The 13,934-nt window shown below is 39.0% G+C and overlaps 1 protein-coding gene across 1 annotated transcript in view; it reads right to left on the reverse strand.

Annotated features, from left to right (window-relative positions):
• Positions 1-2,254: 2,254 nt before the first annotated feature.
• Positions 2,255-13,934, reverse strand: part of ada (adenosine deaminase) — a 33,275-nt gene continuing 21,595 nt past the window's right edge. Inside the window, exons 3-11 of the mRNA XM_083895380.1 lie at positions 13,022-13,144; positions 10,283-10,426; positions 9,513-9,628; positions 8,636-8,760; positions 6,222-6,293; positions 5,645-5,746; positions 5,258-5,325; positions 4,628-4,757; positions 2,255-3,166 (exon numbers count right to left, since the gene is read on the reverse strand). Of these exons, the coding sequence (XP_083751506.1) occupies positions 3,062-3,166; positions 4,628-4,757; positions 5,258-5,325; positions 5,645-5,746; positions 6,222-6,293; positions 8,636-8,760; positions 9,513-9,628; positions 10,283-10,426; positions 13,022-13,144 (985 nt within the window). The 3' untranslated portion in view covers positions 2,255-3,061. The remainder of the gene's footprint in view (positions 3,167-4,627; positions 4,758-5,257; positions 5,326-5,644; positions 5,747-6,221; positions 6,294-8,635; positions 8,761-9,512; positions 9,629-10,282; positions 10,427-13,021; positions 13,145-13,934) is intronic.

Raw genomic sequence — 13,934 nt, forward strand, 5'->3', positions numbered from 1 at the left:
TTTCAGTAACATAGTTAACATTATACTGTTGTGTAAAGACTTCATATTTATTGCTAAATGTCAAGTGAAAACTTTGTGATAGCAATTTTCTTTGTGTAATAAAAAACTTATGAATTACGTAGGAAACGTTTGTGTTACTTTTTTTTCATGCGTTCACCAGACGCAGAGCGGCTGTAAAGGTAACGAGTCCGCCGCCGAGTTCAGACGAATGACGTCGGCGCTTGAGTCGTTCCAGGGCCACATATTTTACCCAACACAGAATTTGTGTACATTACGATGTCCACAGGATGTCCAGTGTTTACATTTCCACCTACGTTACACTCCCCAGTGTTCCAGTCCACCTCTTAATACACCGACGTTTGTCTGCAGAGCTATGTCCATTCTTTCTTCTTCTTCATGCACAAGTGACTTCACAACCATCGGGCACTTACTTAGTAGGAACTAGGGTTGTGCAAATGATTGTTTTTAAATTGAAATTAAATTGAAAAATCTAAAAGGCTACAAGTTATTCCATTCTATTTTTGATTGCTACAAACAATCATTCTTACATTTGGGTGTAGTAGTTCATATTTTGATGGTGTTTTTTTAAACTGTAACACAGTAAATGTTGAACTGAATTTAGATTTTTCTAAAAGTTGCACACCAAATCATCGTCCAGGCCTGTTAGGAACACCGCGCTGATCCTGGGTAAGTCCTGGCATTTGTCACAGTCTTCGATGTTTGTTGATGTTCTTCTCCCGGTTTAACCTTAATACAGCACATTGTGTGTTTACTTCCCGCTGCCAATATCTTATTCTACTCGGCCCGTTGAAATTAATTGTGTCTAAGATGCATCACAATGCCGACATGGAGAAACTCTGCGTCAATTCAGTGACGGCAATATAATCATTTATAGACAAGTCAAATTGCTTGTGGATTTTGTCCAATGCTAGAAACTGCAAATCGACAAATTGTGGAGTTTATATATTTATATCATTATTGATTTTAAAAGCTAGTAAAGTGCATTAATATAGAAAATTACAATTACAATGTGGAATCTAATGAAATTGAATTATGAGACAATGCACAGACCTTAGTTCAAGCAAATCTCAAAGATGCTCTACTGCAGGCCCGTGGGCCAATCATGGCCCTCGGTCAGATTTTGTATGTCCTGCAGCTTCGGTTTTATAATGTATTATTTCAGAAGCTCTTTATCGTCATTGCACACAGTACAACCAAACGACACATATTTCATATATAAAATGTAAACGAAGGGTAAAAAAAAGGTGTGTAAAACGATTAAGATAATTAAAAAAAAACACAAAATATACAAGTAACACACTTAAATAAAGATTTATGGCCCTGGACGAAGTCATTCCCATTAGCTCATCTGGTAAGTAGTTGCACTTTGAAACCAGACAGACACGGACACATCCATATATTCCTTTATTGTGATATCAGACTCCAGATGTGATAGAAAGGCAGAATTCTTTCATTTTTGGAGTGAATTATTCTATGTCCACGAAACCATTTTGAAATCACTTGAACTTTATGACATGACAGCATTATCATGCTGGTCAGTGGATCGGGCCGCAGCAATCGAGTGATGATTGATTGGTGCTAAAGGACCCAGATTATGCCAAGAATCCAAACCACCGCATAGTTTTCAACGTGTCGTTAAAATCCGATGAGGATGAATCATGTCGACATAATGAGAGTCACGACTCCCCTTGATTCTCTCTCTTTCTCCGAGTTTGAGGAGATGCTCATGTGCATGGCTGCAGGTTTGCATGATCCTGCAAGCTGATTGGTCCTGGAGCAAAAACGGTTTCTAGTTTAAGATGCCTGATCATCCCAGCTGCAGTGGACTTTAATCTCATCTTAAACCTTTAAAATGGTTTGATGGTGTCATCTTGGGAGTTTGGAAGGAGTCATTTCCTTCATGTTGCGATCAGGCCTGGATGTAACGGTGACAAAGATCCTACTTCACGTGTCTTAACCCAGGTATATTATAGTTAAGGTGATCCAAAAAATTATTAAATGCCTTGATCAGGTTAATATGATTTTTTTTTACCATCAATGCAAACTTAATTTGTCCCAATTCCATGTTTGACAGGAACATTAAGTAAAAACGTTGCCACTGTATTTGAAATTTGAAGCACTTGGTAGAAAAAGAAGGTGATTGTAGTGAGACGACATTCGATTATTAACGGAAAGAAATAGTCTGACATGCAGGAACATTTCATTATTGCTTTTATTAAGATTTTGCATAAGTGTGAAATGTGGTAGTTATTAACGGAAATTGCTTATTCATTTAGACATGAAAAAATAGTTTAAATAAATATATATTATACATCCAAAGAACTGAGAGCATATATCAAATGTAAAATGCACCAGGTGGTCTGTCCGTCTCTGTGACGGTAGTGCGCCACCCAGTGTTTGCATGCAAGACTACACTTTTGGTATTGAGCTGTCTACCTGATGTGTGGTGGTAGGGGAGAACTTTCACTTAAGAGGGAAACTGAATCCTCTTAATTGAGCCTTAGACAAAACAAAAGAAGATATTCACAAAAAAAAAAAAAAACATAAATCCCATAAATCTTACTATCATTACCTGCTACATTTATCACATGCATTCACTCTTTTTTTTATTTTCTGTACATTTTAGCTGTGTATGTTTCCTGAAGATTCCCTGATTCTCTTTGATGACAACAGGATGTAAACAAGACTAACAATGCAGCTACACTTCAGATATATATGTGTATATATATATATAAAAAAGGAAAAACACTTTCTCGCTTATACGTGGTTGAGATAAGGTATTCACGTTCATAAATGGAGTGCAGACGGAAAAAAAAAGCCCTCGTGCTGATGATGCACAGATATTTGAGGTAAAATTGGCAGCCGTATGATACGCAGCATATTTTATTTGTTATCCTATATGCTTTATATCTGGTTACAAATGAGTATAAACACATTCCCCCCCGTGTCAGGTGGGGATCGAGGTTTTAAGGGTTCCGAGTGATTTGTTCCTGGATTCGTTTTCAGCCCCTTTTTCCCTCTTCGAAATCCTCCAGCAGATTCAAAAGGCAGTGCTCTGTATCATCCCGTAGGCTTCAAACAGTTTACGCAGGAGCTCTTTCTTCTCCTTCTCGGGCAGGAAGCACGACTCTGCAGACTTTATGTTCTACGAAAAGTCAATTTAAAAAAAAAAGTATGTTTATTAATTAGTTTTGGGAAAAAAATGTAGCCATTAACAAAATAGCAGTGTATTTTATTCTCCTCAGGGCCTCTTTTTTGTCACAGCCGTCAGTTTCGGTTATTCATCAGCGAGGACACCGATTGGCTGAACACCGATCAATTCACCGGGCAAACTGTGAGTAGATTTGCGAAGAAGGCCGCTGCTGCATACCAAACTTACAGTTACAAACGCACATTTGTTTTCACTCTCTCACCCTCCCCTCTGACAACTCGGCTGCACATTATCGGCTTATTCAATATCTGGTTAGATCGAATTCTCACTGGATTTTAAAAGCTTTTGGGGGAATCTTAATGCAAGTCTGCCAGAGGAGAGTTACTACATATTTTTACAGCTTTTATTTACTTGTGTCAATGATGGGCTGCGTTAGATGAGAACACCTTTTTATATCACATTCATAACTGTAAAGTGATCTTAGTGATCTCGTCAGTTAGAAAAAACTTGGCCTTTTCTTTAAAAAACCCACTGATTAAACTCACATTGTGTTTTTACTAGGGGAGAATTCCTCCTCAAGTTGCCATGGTGATATTGGCTGGTCCAGTTGAGTGTATAAAATCACAATGAGGGTGATCTTTAGAAATGCTGGTGAGCACATTTTCTGTCACTTTCGTGCCTGTTTCGCCTGTTTCTCCCGTTTCCAGCCTTCTTGCTGAGCTAAATTCATCAAAAATAATAACATTTGAACCCACTGCACATGTAAACCTGGTGAGTAACATTGTTTAAAATGAAATGATGATACTAATACTGTTACAATGTGTACAATCACCTGAAAGAATGAATTGTTTTCAGTACCACAGAATGACATCAGGAGTGGCTCTTCTCTACGTTGCCTGCCATGTTGGACCGCCATGTTTTTAAAGCTATCGTGAGTGGAACGGTTAAGGTATGTATTTTTTTGCGTTTCCATTAGGAATAGTAGTGAAATAATCGGCTCCAACCGTTCCATTTTTCAGTACACTTCCTTTGGGGTACCAGACTAATGGTACAGTATATCAAGTGTAACTCCCCTGCAATTGGTATTTTTTTAAACGCCCGCAGTCTATTCGTATACAAAGTTTGACATCTTGTTGACACAAAAAAACAAGCTGCTGGATGTCCTCCTTTGCTGTCCGCTGTGTCGCGTTTGATGTCGTTTGCTTGTTTCGTAGTCACGCTACGTATCTCGCTAACATAAGCCTAACCCAGGGCTTTCCAAACCATACCGTACTGTACCGTACCATGATGGAAACACGGCTTTAAGTTCTCCTACATGCTTGGAGGTGAAGAGGCTGCAACATGCAGCGTCGCCAGTAGAGGACGCTAAATCCTACACACTGTTCCTCTTAAGTTTGCTCCTGTTTCAACAATACTACAAACTACTTCTCTACTCATTGAAGCGTTTGATCTCACCAATCGTTTGAATTCCTCCTCGGTGAATCCCATGTACTTTTGCGCCGTGGCGTAGTCGAGGTGCAGGGTTGAGTTGAAGATCAGAGGGTCATCTGTGTTTAGGGAGTAGTTGGCCTTGTCCTTCCTGAACCTGCACAGGCAAAACAAAATTCTATTTTAATTCAAGTTCATCACCAATGTGTCATCATGTTTAAAGTTAAAAATGTTTATGTAAGAATGTGGCCAAAAGCGGTTACTACACTCAAATTCAAAATACCGAGGTCTTTTAGGTTTCGTTTGCTCTGCCATTGTAGCTCTGACATAACTGGCAACCCGCGGTTGCTCGGCAGCTGAGACTTTACTGACCGCAATGATTGGTAGACAGCGGAAGGTGGCGCCACATGCCAAAACATGATTTCAAAACATAAACATGATTCGTGGTCTGCAAAATATTTTATTTTTATTATATTATATTTTATTTAATACTTTGGCTGTACTGTTTTTGTTGGTGAGTTCAGTTTGTTATATGAATATATAATATATTCCTCAGTCTCTGTGACATATTAGGAGGATTTTATGGCCAGTTGCATTAGATTTATTACATAATGCACCTTTAATAAAGAAATAAATAATAAGAAAAAAGTCGCTCACGTGATGACGGGATGCTTCGTGAAGTCTGGGTCACAGGCACCTGTCAGTTTACTGGAAATAGGACACACCTGCAAACAGATGAGGAAAACGAGCTCTGAATTCAAATAACTGTTCTACTTCCAGTTGTGGTATTCAAGTGTCCACTAGAGGTCACTGTGTCACCACTAAAGATTAAGCTACTGTAAGTGAACTCTGACAGAATAAATAGCTCTGACAACGATGTCACTTTGTCTGTAATGATGACAATACATAACATGTGACACTGAAAAGCCCTGAAAATTAATTCAATCAATTACATACCACACATAATATGCAAACTCTGATTAATAACATTTTCAGTGATTCAGCTTTTCGTTGAAAAATGGTGAAAATGCAGTGGTTCCTCACCTCAAAGTGCATGTTTTGAGCTAAGAGTTTTTTGTACAGGCCTTGGTCCTCAAGTGTTCTGTAACCATGTCCAACACGTTCAGCTTTAAGCACTTCCACGGCCTAAAATACGAGACGGGGTCACAAAGAATATCTTCCACATAGTCATACATGTCAGCAGAATTTGCAGGTTATTTATAGAGGCGCACTTGGAGCTGATGTAGCTTTGGAGGATGGCTTGCTTACAGAGTGATCACTTTATTTTGGCAATGAGATCATACTGTGGATAAATAGATTAGATAAGAAGACAGTGAGACATCACAGCCGAGATATAATCACATATGCACATCTATCCATTTGTATGTACGTCACGTAGTTTGTGCATTTGTTGCTGGACAAATTCTCCTCTTAAGACTTGTTGACACAAACCCTGAACAAACAGCAATAAATAAAACACGTATTCCTGTTTTTCTCTGCTGCTATAGTAAAGGTATGCTGTTGCAATTTGAACAAGTTGTGTCACTTACAGTTATTTAGTCAGACAAAAGTCTCCACCGCTCGCTTCATAAATGTCCTGTGTTATTTCTGAGCAGCTTACCTCCTTCACGACAGAGGCCGGGCCCACCTCTCCTGCATGTACCGTTCTGTGGATCCCACAACGCACGGCTTCCTGTCGGGGGGGGGGGGAAACAATCATTGAGCACATGAGCAACAAAAACAACACAACCGGCACATCTAACGTTTACATTAGCTCCACTACATCCTCTGCTGAGGTGTTTTATCACATTCTGCTTTGATTTGTTTGAAAGATGTTGCTTTGGTTCACGGTGACACGGAGATAAAAGCCTCGTAAAACTAAAACTGAAGATGAGACCGACCTCTCGTTTGAACGTGGGTTTTTCACTTTAGTGTTGTTAAACTTGAACACACCAGCGTAGCTTGCTGAATGTGCACATATCTGGAAGTTACATATTCATGAAGATAACCTTCAGTATTAGCGTGGACTCTGCTCCGTCTGCTCGGATTCTCGTTGTCAACTGAGGAACATTCCAAAAATCGTATTTCAAACGGTTTGCATACATGCACCCCAACAATCATTTAAAGAGGTTTTTTTTAAATTAGTTATTATGACATAATTTATTCTTGGTGTTTAGGGCTAGTTATCATGATATATTTCAACATCTGCAAATACTATACTTAGAAACACTTTGACTTCATGGCCAGCCTATGAATTATTTACCAACTGCATGTTTAACACAACACACTTAACCAGTTAACCTGGGGGGCAATGAAAGTATGTGAAGAATTTATATTACACACCTTCGTACCCACACGAGAGTTCAACTTTGCTCACTGCCGTAGAACAGATATGAAAAATGATCCCCGCACACACACACTCTACCCCACACTACAGCCATGAAAACAATTGCTTTCAGGTAAGATTGATCTCTCTCTCTCTCTCTTGCACTGCAGGGTATCAAGTGATTAATCTACATCATTTGTGATTCCCTGACAGGCAGAAGTGATTACTTGCTTGGGCTTTCTCTGACTTCATCAATAAATGGTGACTGAAAACTAAAAATCAGGATTTTCTGAGAAGCTTGAAATTGATCTGGACATTTTGTTCCGTACCGTGTTGTTACAGACAGTAACTTTAAATATACATTAGATTTAAAACCACTGACAAATAAGTTCAGAATTTTGGAAACTCTTTTATATATAACAGATGAAGCAACAGCAACATTTCAGAAAACTAGTCATGCAGCAGTTTGATGCACTGCTTGTGTGTACATGCACAAAACAAAATGCACCCTCACTCAGGTCTGATAGTTTTACCTGATACACTCTTAGAAATAAGGGGGAACCTCCTACATGGGCTGAGGTTTTACATAGAACCTTTTGCTTCTGTAAAACTCTTTCCCGAAGAAAGGGTTTTCAAAGGGTTCTTGGTGGAACCCTCCAAAAGGGTTCCAGGTAGAACATTTTTGGTTCTCCTATGAGGACAAGCCGAAGAACCTTATATGATTCTACTTAGCACTTTTATTTCTAAGAGTGCGGGGTCTTTTTTTTAGATGACAAACAAATAATCTTATATTGCTTGTGTTCGCGGAAGACTAAACTGAGGCCGAATAATAACGATCAAAAATCACTTTGTCAGCCGTTAACCTTAAACACTTTTGTTCCACATCTGCAAAGTCAACAAGTTGACTCGGTCCTTCAGGAGCTTCTCAACAAGCCTGAGACATGGAAGGAACGCGGCGGCAACAGTGGGCAGTGATTCAGGTAGAGAGAACAATCTAACTGTACTGTATGTGTCTTGGATCACAATAATGTCATTTATCTATGACACCAAGTGAATGCTTGTACCAAAGTTGGAAAAAAAATTGGTGTTCCTGTGGTATCACAGTGTTGCCATCACAGAGACATACATTCAAATACATCATTTGGGACATCTAGATATCGAGATATTTCACTGCATGGGCGAAAAATTGACCTTTAACCAAATAGGAACAAAATGGTTGGACAAACACCGCCATCTCTAAAGCCACAGCAAAAAAAAACCCCAACAACATCCAGTGTATTACAGCCACAAAGCATCGCTTCCTTCGCTTCCTAAGGATTTCTCTTAATTGTTGGACTGATGAACTGCAGCCATTGTTCCATCAGGCTGTGGGAACACGAGGTGGACTGTGTGCCTGTGAAATATGTGCGTAACCTCGGAATTACATAATACAGCGCCAATAAAAAATAAAGGTCGCAGTCATTAAATGCCACCATGCACACATGGTCTTCTTACTGCACGTGTGCATAATACACTGCTTTATTTGTTTGAGTAGTCACAATAATTATAATTAAAACAATGTCAGACGTTAGATTACCTCTAATTGCTGCTGTTGCAATAACTGTTAATTCAGGAAAGTGATTCAAATATAAAAAATAAGTCTTTCTTAATCTCCCCGATGCTTTTCTGTTTCTGCAGTAATTATTATGTTGTCGGCTCAGGATTCTCACCTCATAGGCTCTCCTGTGGCCTGGATTGGCTTCACAGTTGAGGGACTCGTCACCCGCCAGATCTATGGCGACCACTCCCTCGTGGCGGTATTTCTTACACAGCTCTACGATGTCCATGGACCAGCCTGTAAATATTCACGCAGGCTTGTTTTACTTGCGTAGTTCTTTGTCTCAAACGCACACATGCAGCTCACGCCGAGTGTGAAAGGAAACTGTTATATTGAAGCTGAACTGTACGACAAAAGAGGGGAAATGGTAGATGCGACTTAAACTACAACAGACTGCCGCTGCAGAGTAAACAAATAACTTGTCTTACTTTGGTGCAGCCGGATTGAGCGTGGTGAAAAGCTGTCACTGGTATTTCCCAATTTGGTATTTTAACATCGTGTATTTTAACAGTCTGCTTAAAAGCCATGCATATCCAAAACATCTGGTGATACTTTTGGTCTGACAACTACAGAATGAAATATCTCGACAGCAAATTAACGAGTTGCCAGGATTTAATGCAAAGCCTTCATGTTCCCACGGCATGAAAACAACAGCTCTTTCTTCCAGTTCTAGCACCACAAAAAGATTAATATTAGCGATATGTTCTATGGATGGACTGTGATGGACTTTAGTACAAATGTTCACATACTAAAATCCTAACTTTAAATGCTAATATCACAATGTGCAGTATCTACGCTAAAAGAGGAGGATAGGATATGAATCATTGCAACAATCCACTGGACAATAATGTAGTGCAGGTTAGTGTATTGTGTTGTTTTTTTTCCCCTGGTGCTCCTGCTCGTTATTTCATAAGTGAGACGCCGAGAAAGCACAGATTAGACAGTACAAAGGATCCTAATCTCATACAGGAGCGTGAACAGTTCATTACTTGGCATGTGGCGCATGCAGCATAGAATGGACCTGGCTTTGATATTGAAGGCCCTCTCCCCTTTGCTCAGGCCCTCGTTGACCAAGCGCACCACCTCATCTGGGCTCAAGTCTCCTCTGAGGGAAAGAAAACAGTGTGAAAAGGAAATCATTCACTGAGGTAAACTAACATTTTCCTCACAAGTGCTCACATAAAGTCAAGTCTGTCTTTATTTATAAACACATTCCATGGCAACACAAAGTGCTCTTTAAAGAAATATAGTTCAAACGTTTGGGGTCACCTATACAATTTGTTTGTGTTTTCCTATAAAGGTCACCCTTTTATTCATCAAACGAGTTGCAAAATGAATAGAAAATATAGTCAAGACATTGACAAGATTAGAAATAATGATTTTTAGTCAAAATAACAATTTTGCCCTTTCGTCAAAGAACCAGCAGAACTGTTTTCAGCTGTGTGAACGTCATTGCACAAGGGTTTTCAAGGGTTTTTGATCATCCAATAGCCTTTTAACACGATTAGCAAACACAATGTACCATTAGAACACTGGAGAGATAGTTGCTGGAAATGGGCCTCTATACACCTATGTACATATTCCATTAAAAATCAGACGTTTGCAGCTAGAATAGTCGTTTACAACATTAACAATGTATAGAGTGTATTTCTGATTCATTTAATGTCATATTCATTGGAAAAAAAAGTGCTTTTCCTTCAAAAATAACGACATTTCTACGTGACCCCAAACGTTTGAGCAGTAGCGTATAAATACTTACTCTACTTGGTCCCATGGTATAGGATCCACTTTGGTGTTAGCCAGAAAATGTGGGCTGTATCGAACCTCGGCATAGATCACTCCTTCCTTTGCTTTGTCCTCGACAAACTCATAGGCTATCCTCTTTATGGCCTCTCTGTCCCCACTGTGAAAGAGCAGAGACAAAAACACACACAAACACACTGAATAACACCACCCTTTGATAAACTTATCTTAGCAATAATTAATGAAGCCATCACTACTGCTGATACACTATCTACACAGAGACAGCTTTCCAAAAGAGCAGTATTGGAATTACACACACTAATGTGATTACAGTAGGTAGCAGTACTAATCTCATTAGTGTGGGTTGTTTGAACCTTTGGTGGAACCAAGAGTCCTTCAAAATGTCTGTATTTTATTTAAGCGTTACCTCCTCGTCAATATTGTAAAAATAAATAAATACACACATACAGTATACAGTAGTAAAGAAATGACATTTATGACATTATGTGCCACTTCTTTAACATGCTTTGTCCAGGGCTCTAGAGTTTGACCATGTTGGTAGCATATGTGCCAAAAAATTGTTGTATTTTCCCCACATTATCTCCTTCTCTGTTTATTATCTAACCAGCGAATATCCGTCACCCTTGTATGTAAACTTGCTGCTTGACAAATGCGCACCGACAACATACTCTCTAAACTAGACCACGCTACACCACAGTATTGTGTAGTTATATTCATTATATGGTATAGTAGTTTCATATTTACATTAGAGTTAGTTAGTAATTATTAAATAAAGTCTGCCATTTTTTTTTGTTTATTGTGTTTGTATGTCGTCCTACATTTACCATAGAGCCACAACAAAACAGAGTATCCCTGTTGATCTAACAGTGTTGTAATGTCACAATTTAATGTGCGTGTGCAGACGTTAATATGGATGTATATGGGATTACGACAAAAAGGCAAACCTTAATGTTAGTCTAGAGCCCTGGCTTTGTTTTAACAATGGTGTCACCGCACCACGGTATTTTACGCATTAAACTCAACTCGTTCAAGTAAACCTCTTCTTCCCTGACCCTCCTTTTGGAGTCCCTGCTCGAAAAATGACATGCCCAAACTAAATAGAGTAAACCTATGCAGTTACAAGCTCTATGTGGATTATCTTAGTATCAAAATAAAGATAACACTTGTGAGATTCCACCAGAGGTGTAAGTTTCACTGTAGATGCCACTGTGTCAGAGTAAATGTACATGGAACACAGCATAACTGAAGGATTTTTTTCTCTCGCCTAAAAAAATATTGCATTTTAAAGCAAATATCACCTTTAAAATATGCAGTAGGAGCTTAAAAACACATGGAGGTCATGTAACAACATGTGGACATGAGCTGTGCAAAGTCTGATGCTGCTGAAATAAAGCAGAGTGAAATTACAGAGGTTTTAGTAAAGAGATTTATACCAACATTAAACAAAAAATGTCACGTTGACTTTAAAAAGAAATAAAATAAAAAAATACAGGCATCATCTTGCATTAATAATTAGCTACATGCCCATATGGTTAGGTAAAAGTGAGGAACCAAAATAAATGATATCCTATCTTAAGCCTTTTTTTCTTTTTTGAATTGTAATATAAGATCAGCTCCCAGCAGACCCTAATATTACACATTTTTTCTGTGATATTAGCATTCAAAGTTAGGATTTTAGTATGTGAACATTTCTACTAAAGTCCATTACAGTCCAACCATAGAATATATCGCTAATATTAATCTTTTTGTGGTGCTAGAACTGGAAGAAAGAGCTGTTGTTTTCATGCCGTGGGAACATGAATGCTTTGCATTAAATCCTGGCAACTCGTTAATTTGCTGTCGATATATATTTCATTCTGGAGTTGTCAGACCAAAAGTATCACCAGATGTTTTGGATATGCATGGCTTTCAGCAGACTGTTAAAATACACGGGTTAAAATACCACATTGGGAAATACCAGTGACAGCTTTTCCAACTAAAATATTTCTATATGTCTAAATAAGCGAAATCAAAAAGCAGTGTTGCCAAATTAGTTGGGGATTGACACCATTTCCATCTTTCTTCTAGACTCGAATGTAGAGAACAACACCGTTTTTTCGAGCCTTTACAATGAAAATGAATGCTCATCGGTCTGAATGCCTGTTGTTCTCCAGGCCTCTCTCCAAACACACATTCACCACATTCTGTATGAACTGAACTCAGCTGGTAAGTTCCCTGTGTTCAAGCTGCTTCGCTTTCAAGAGCCTTGACACAGAAAGGTCCATTCAGCACAACTGTGCGCTGCAGTCCGGCCACAGACCGCCACTGTTGAAAGATTTTTACGGCCATTGTACATTTGAAAGACTGCATTTGGTCCTTTCTGAAACTGTTCAGCGCCGTCACTTGAAGACTAAATATAAGACAGAACGACACCGGAAAAAGGCTCCTCAAACAGTTTACTCTCCTTTTCATTTGGTCTCCAAGGTGACACTTGATCGCAGTAATGATGTGTTCCTGTACCGCATTTAAAACCAACCCGTCCTTGTGCTACAGAAGTAATGCATTCTGAGTCCGTCTTAGACCCCAAACTTTTACAGCACACATAATTGTATTAAATGCACGTGATTAATTGCCTGACTGGATTTTGACCCTCGTCGTAAACTTTCCCGACTCTTAATCAGTCAAATCCTGCTCTTTGGACTGCCCGTCACCTGCCCAACCAGAACACATCTCTAGTAATTATGTCAGCACTTACGCAACGACGTGCATGTACTCGGCGAACTTGCCCAGGAACTTAGTGAGGGTTGCAGGTTCTTCAAGAATAATTTTTGACTTCATCCCCTCCACCGTGTTCGCTGGCAGAGAGATGCCTCGTCTCCTAGTTTGAAAAAGGGGGCAAAAAAAAAAAAGGAGAGACATGATTTAAGCACAGTGGAGACATTTGTCACAATAATTTGTTTCATTTTCTGAATTCAGAAATTTCAGAAAGGTGTGGCATATTGAAGCTGACGGCTGGATAGTAAACAAATAAATGAGCCACTGACACCAGGGTTTATTTGGACTAATGAGATAGAGCTTCAATGATAATGGTTTTATGAGCCTGATAAAAATATAAGCCTACACAGAACAGTGTGTCGCTTTGGAGCTTGTTGTTGTTATAGAATCCTGTATAATCACATTTTCTGGAAGAGGCGACAGAAGTAACAAAAATAAGAGAATCAATATTGTTCTCATATCTCCCGGTGTTGTAAATTAGCATTTGTTTGCTAAAGGGCTGTGCAATGAATTGAAACTTGTGTTTCAATTACGATTATTACGATTATGGCCCCAAACAATTAACAACAAGGCAGCACGATAGCAAATAATAATAACAATAAAAAATAGTAATAGCGTCTATGGATCACGGCCAAAATGTAATCACTTGTTCCTGGTCCCATTGTGGACAAAATTTCATCCAAATCCGTCAGTGACTTTTCGAGTTACGTCGCTAACAGACAGAAAAAACAAGCGAAAACTTATACTTCCTTGGCGGAGGTCAGCAAAATAATTATTATGAGTTACAAAACAGGGGCTTTTATTCTGAAAGTAGCGCTTTTAATGTTGTAATGGTGTTTGACTTCCTGTCCCGCTCATACCAGAAAACAGCACGCAGCATGAGTAAAGATATA

Source organism: Microchirus variegatus, assembly GCF_963457635.1.
Source record: "Microchirus variegatus genome assembly, chromosome: 9".
Lineage (NCBI taxonomy): Eukaryota > Metazoa > Chordata > Actinopteri > Pleuronectiformes > Soleidae > Microchirus > Microchirus variegatus.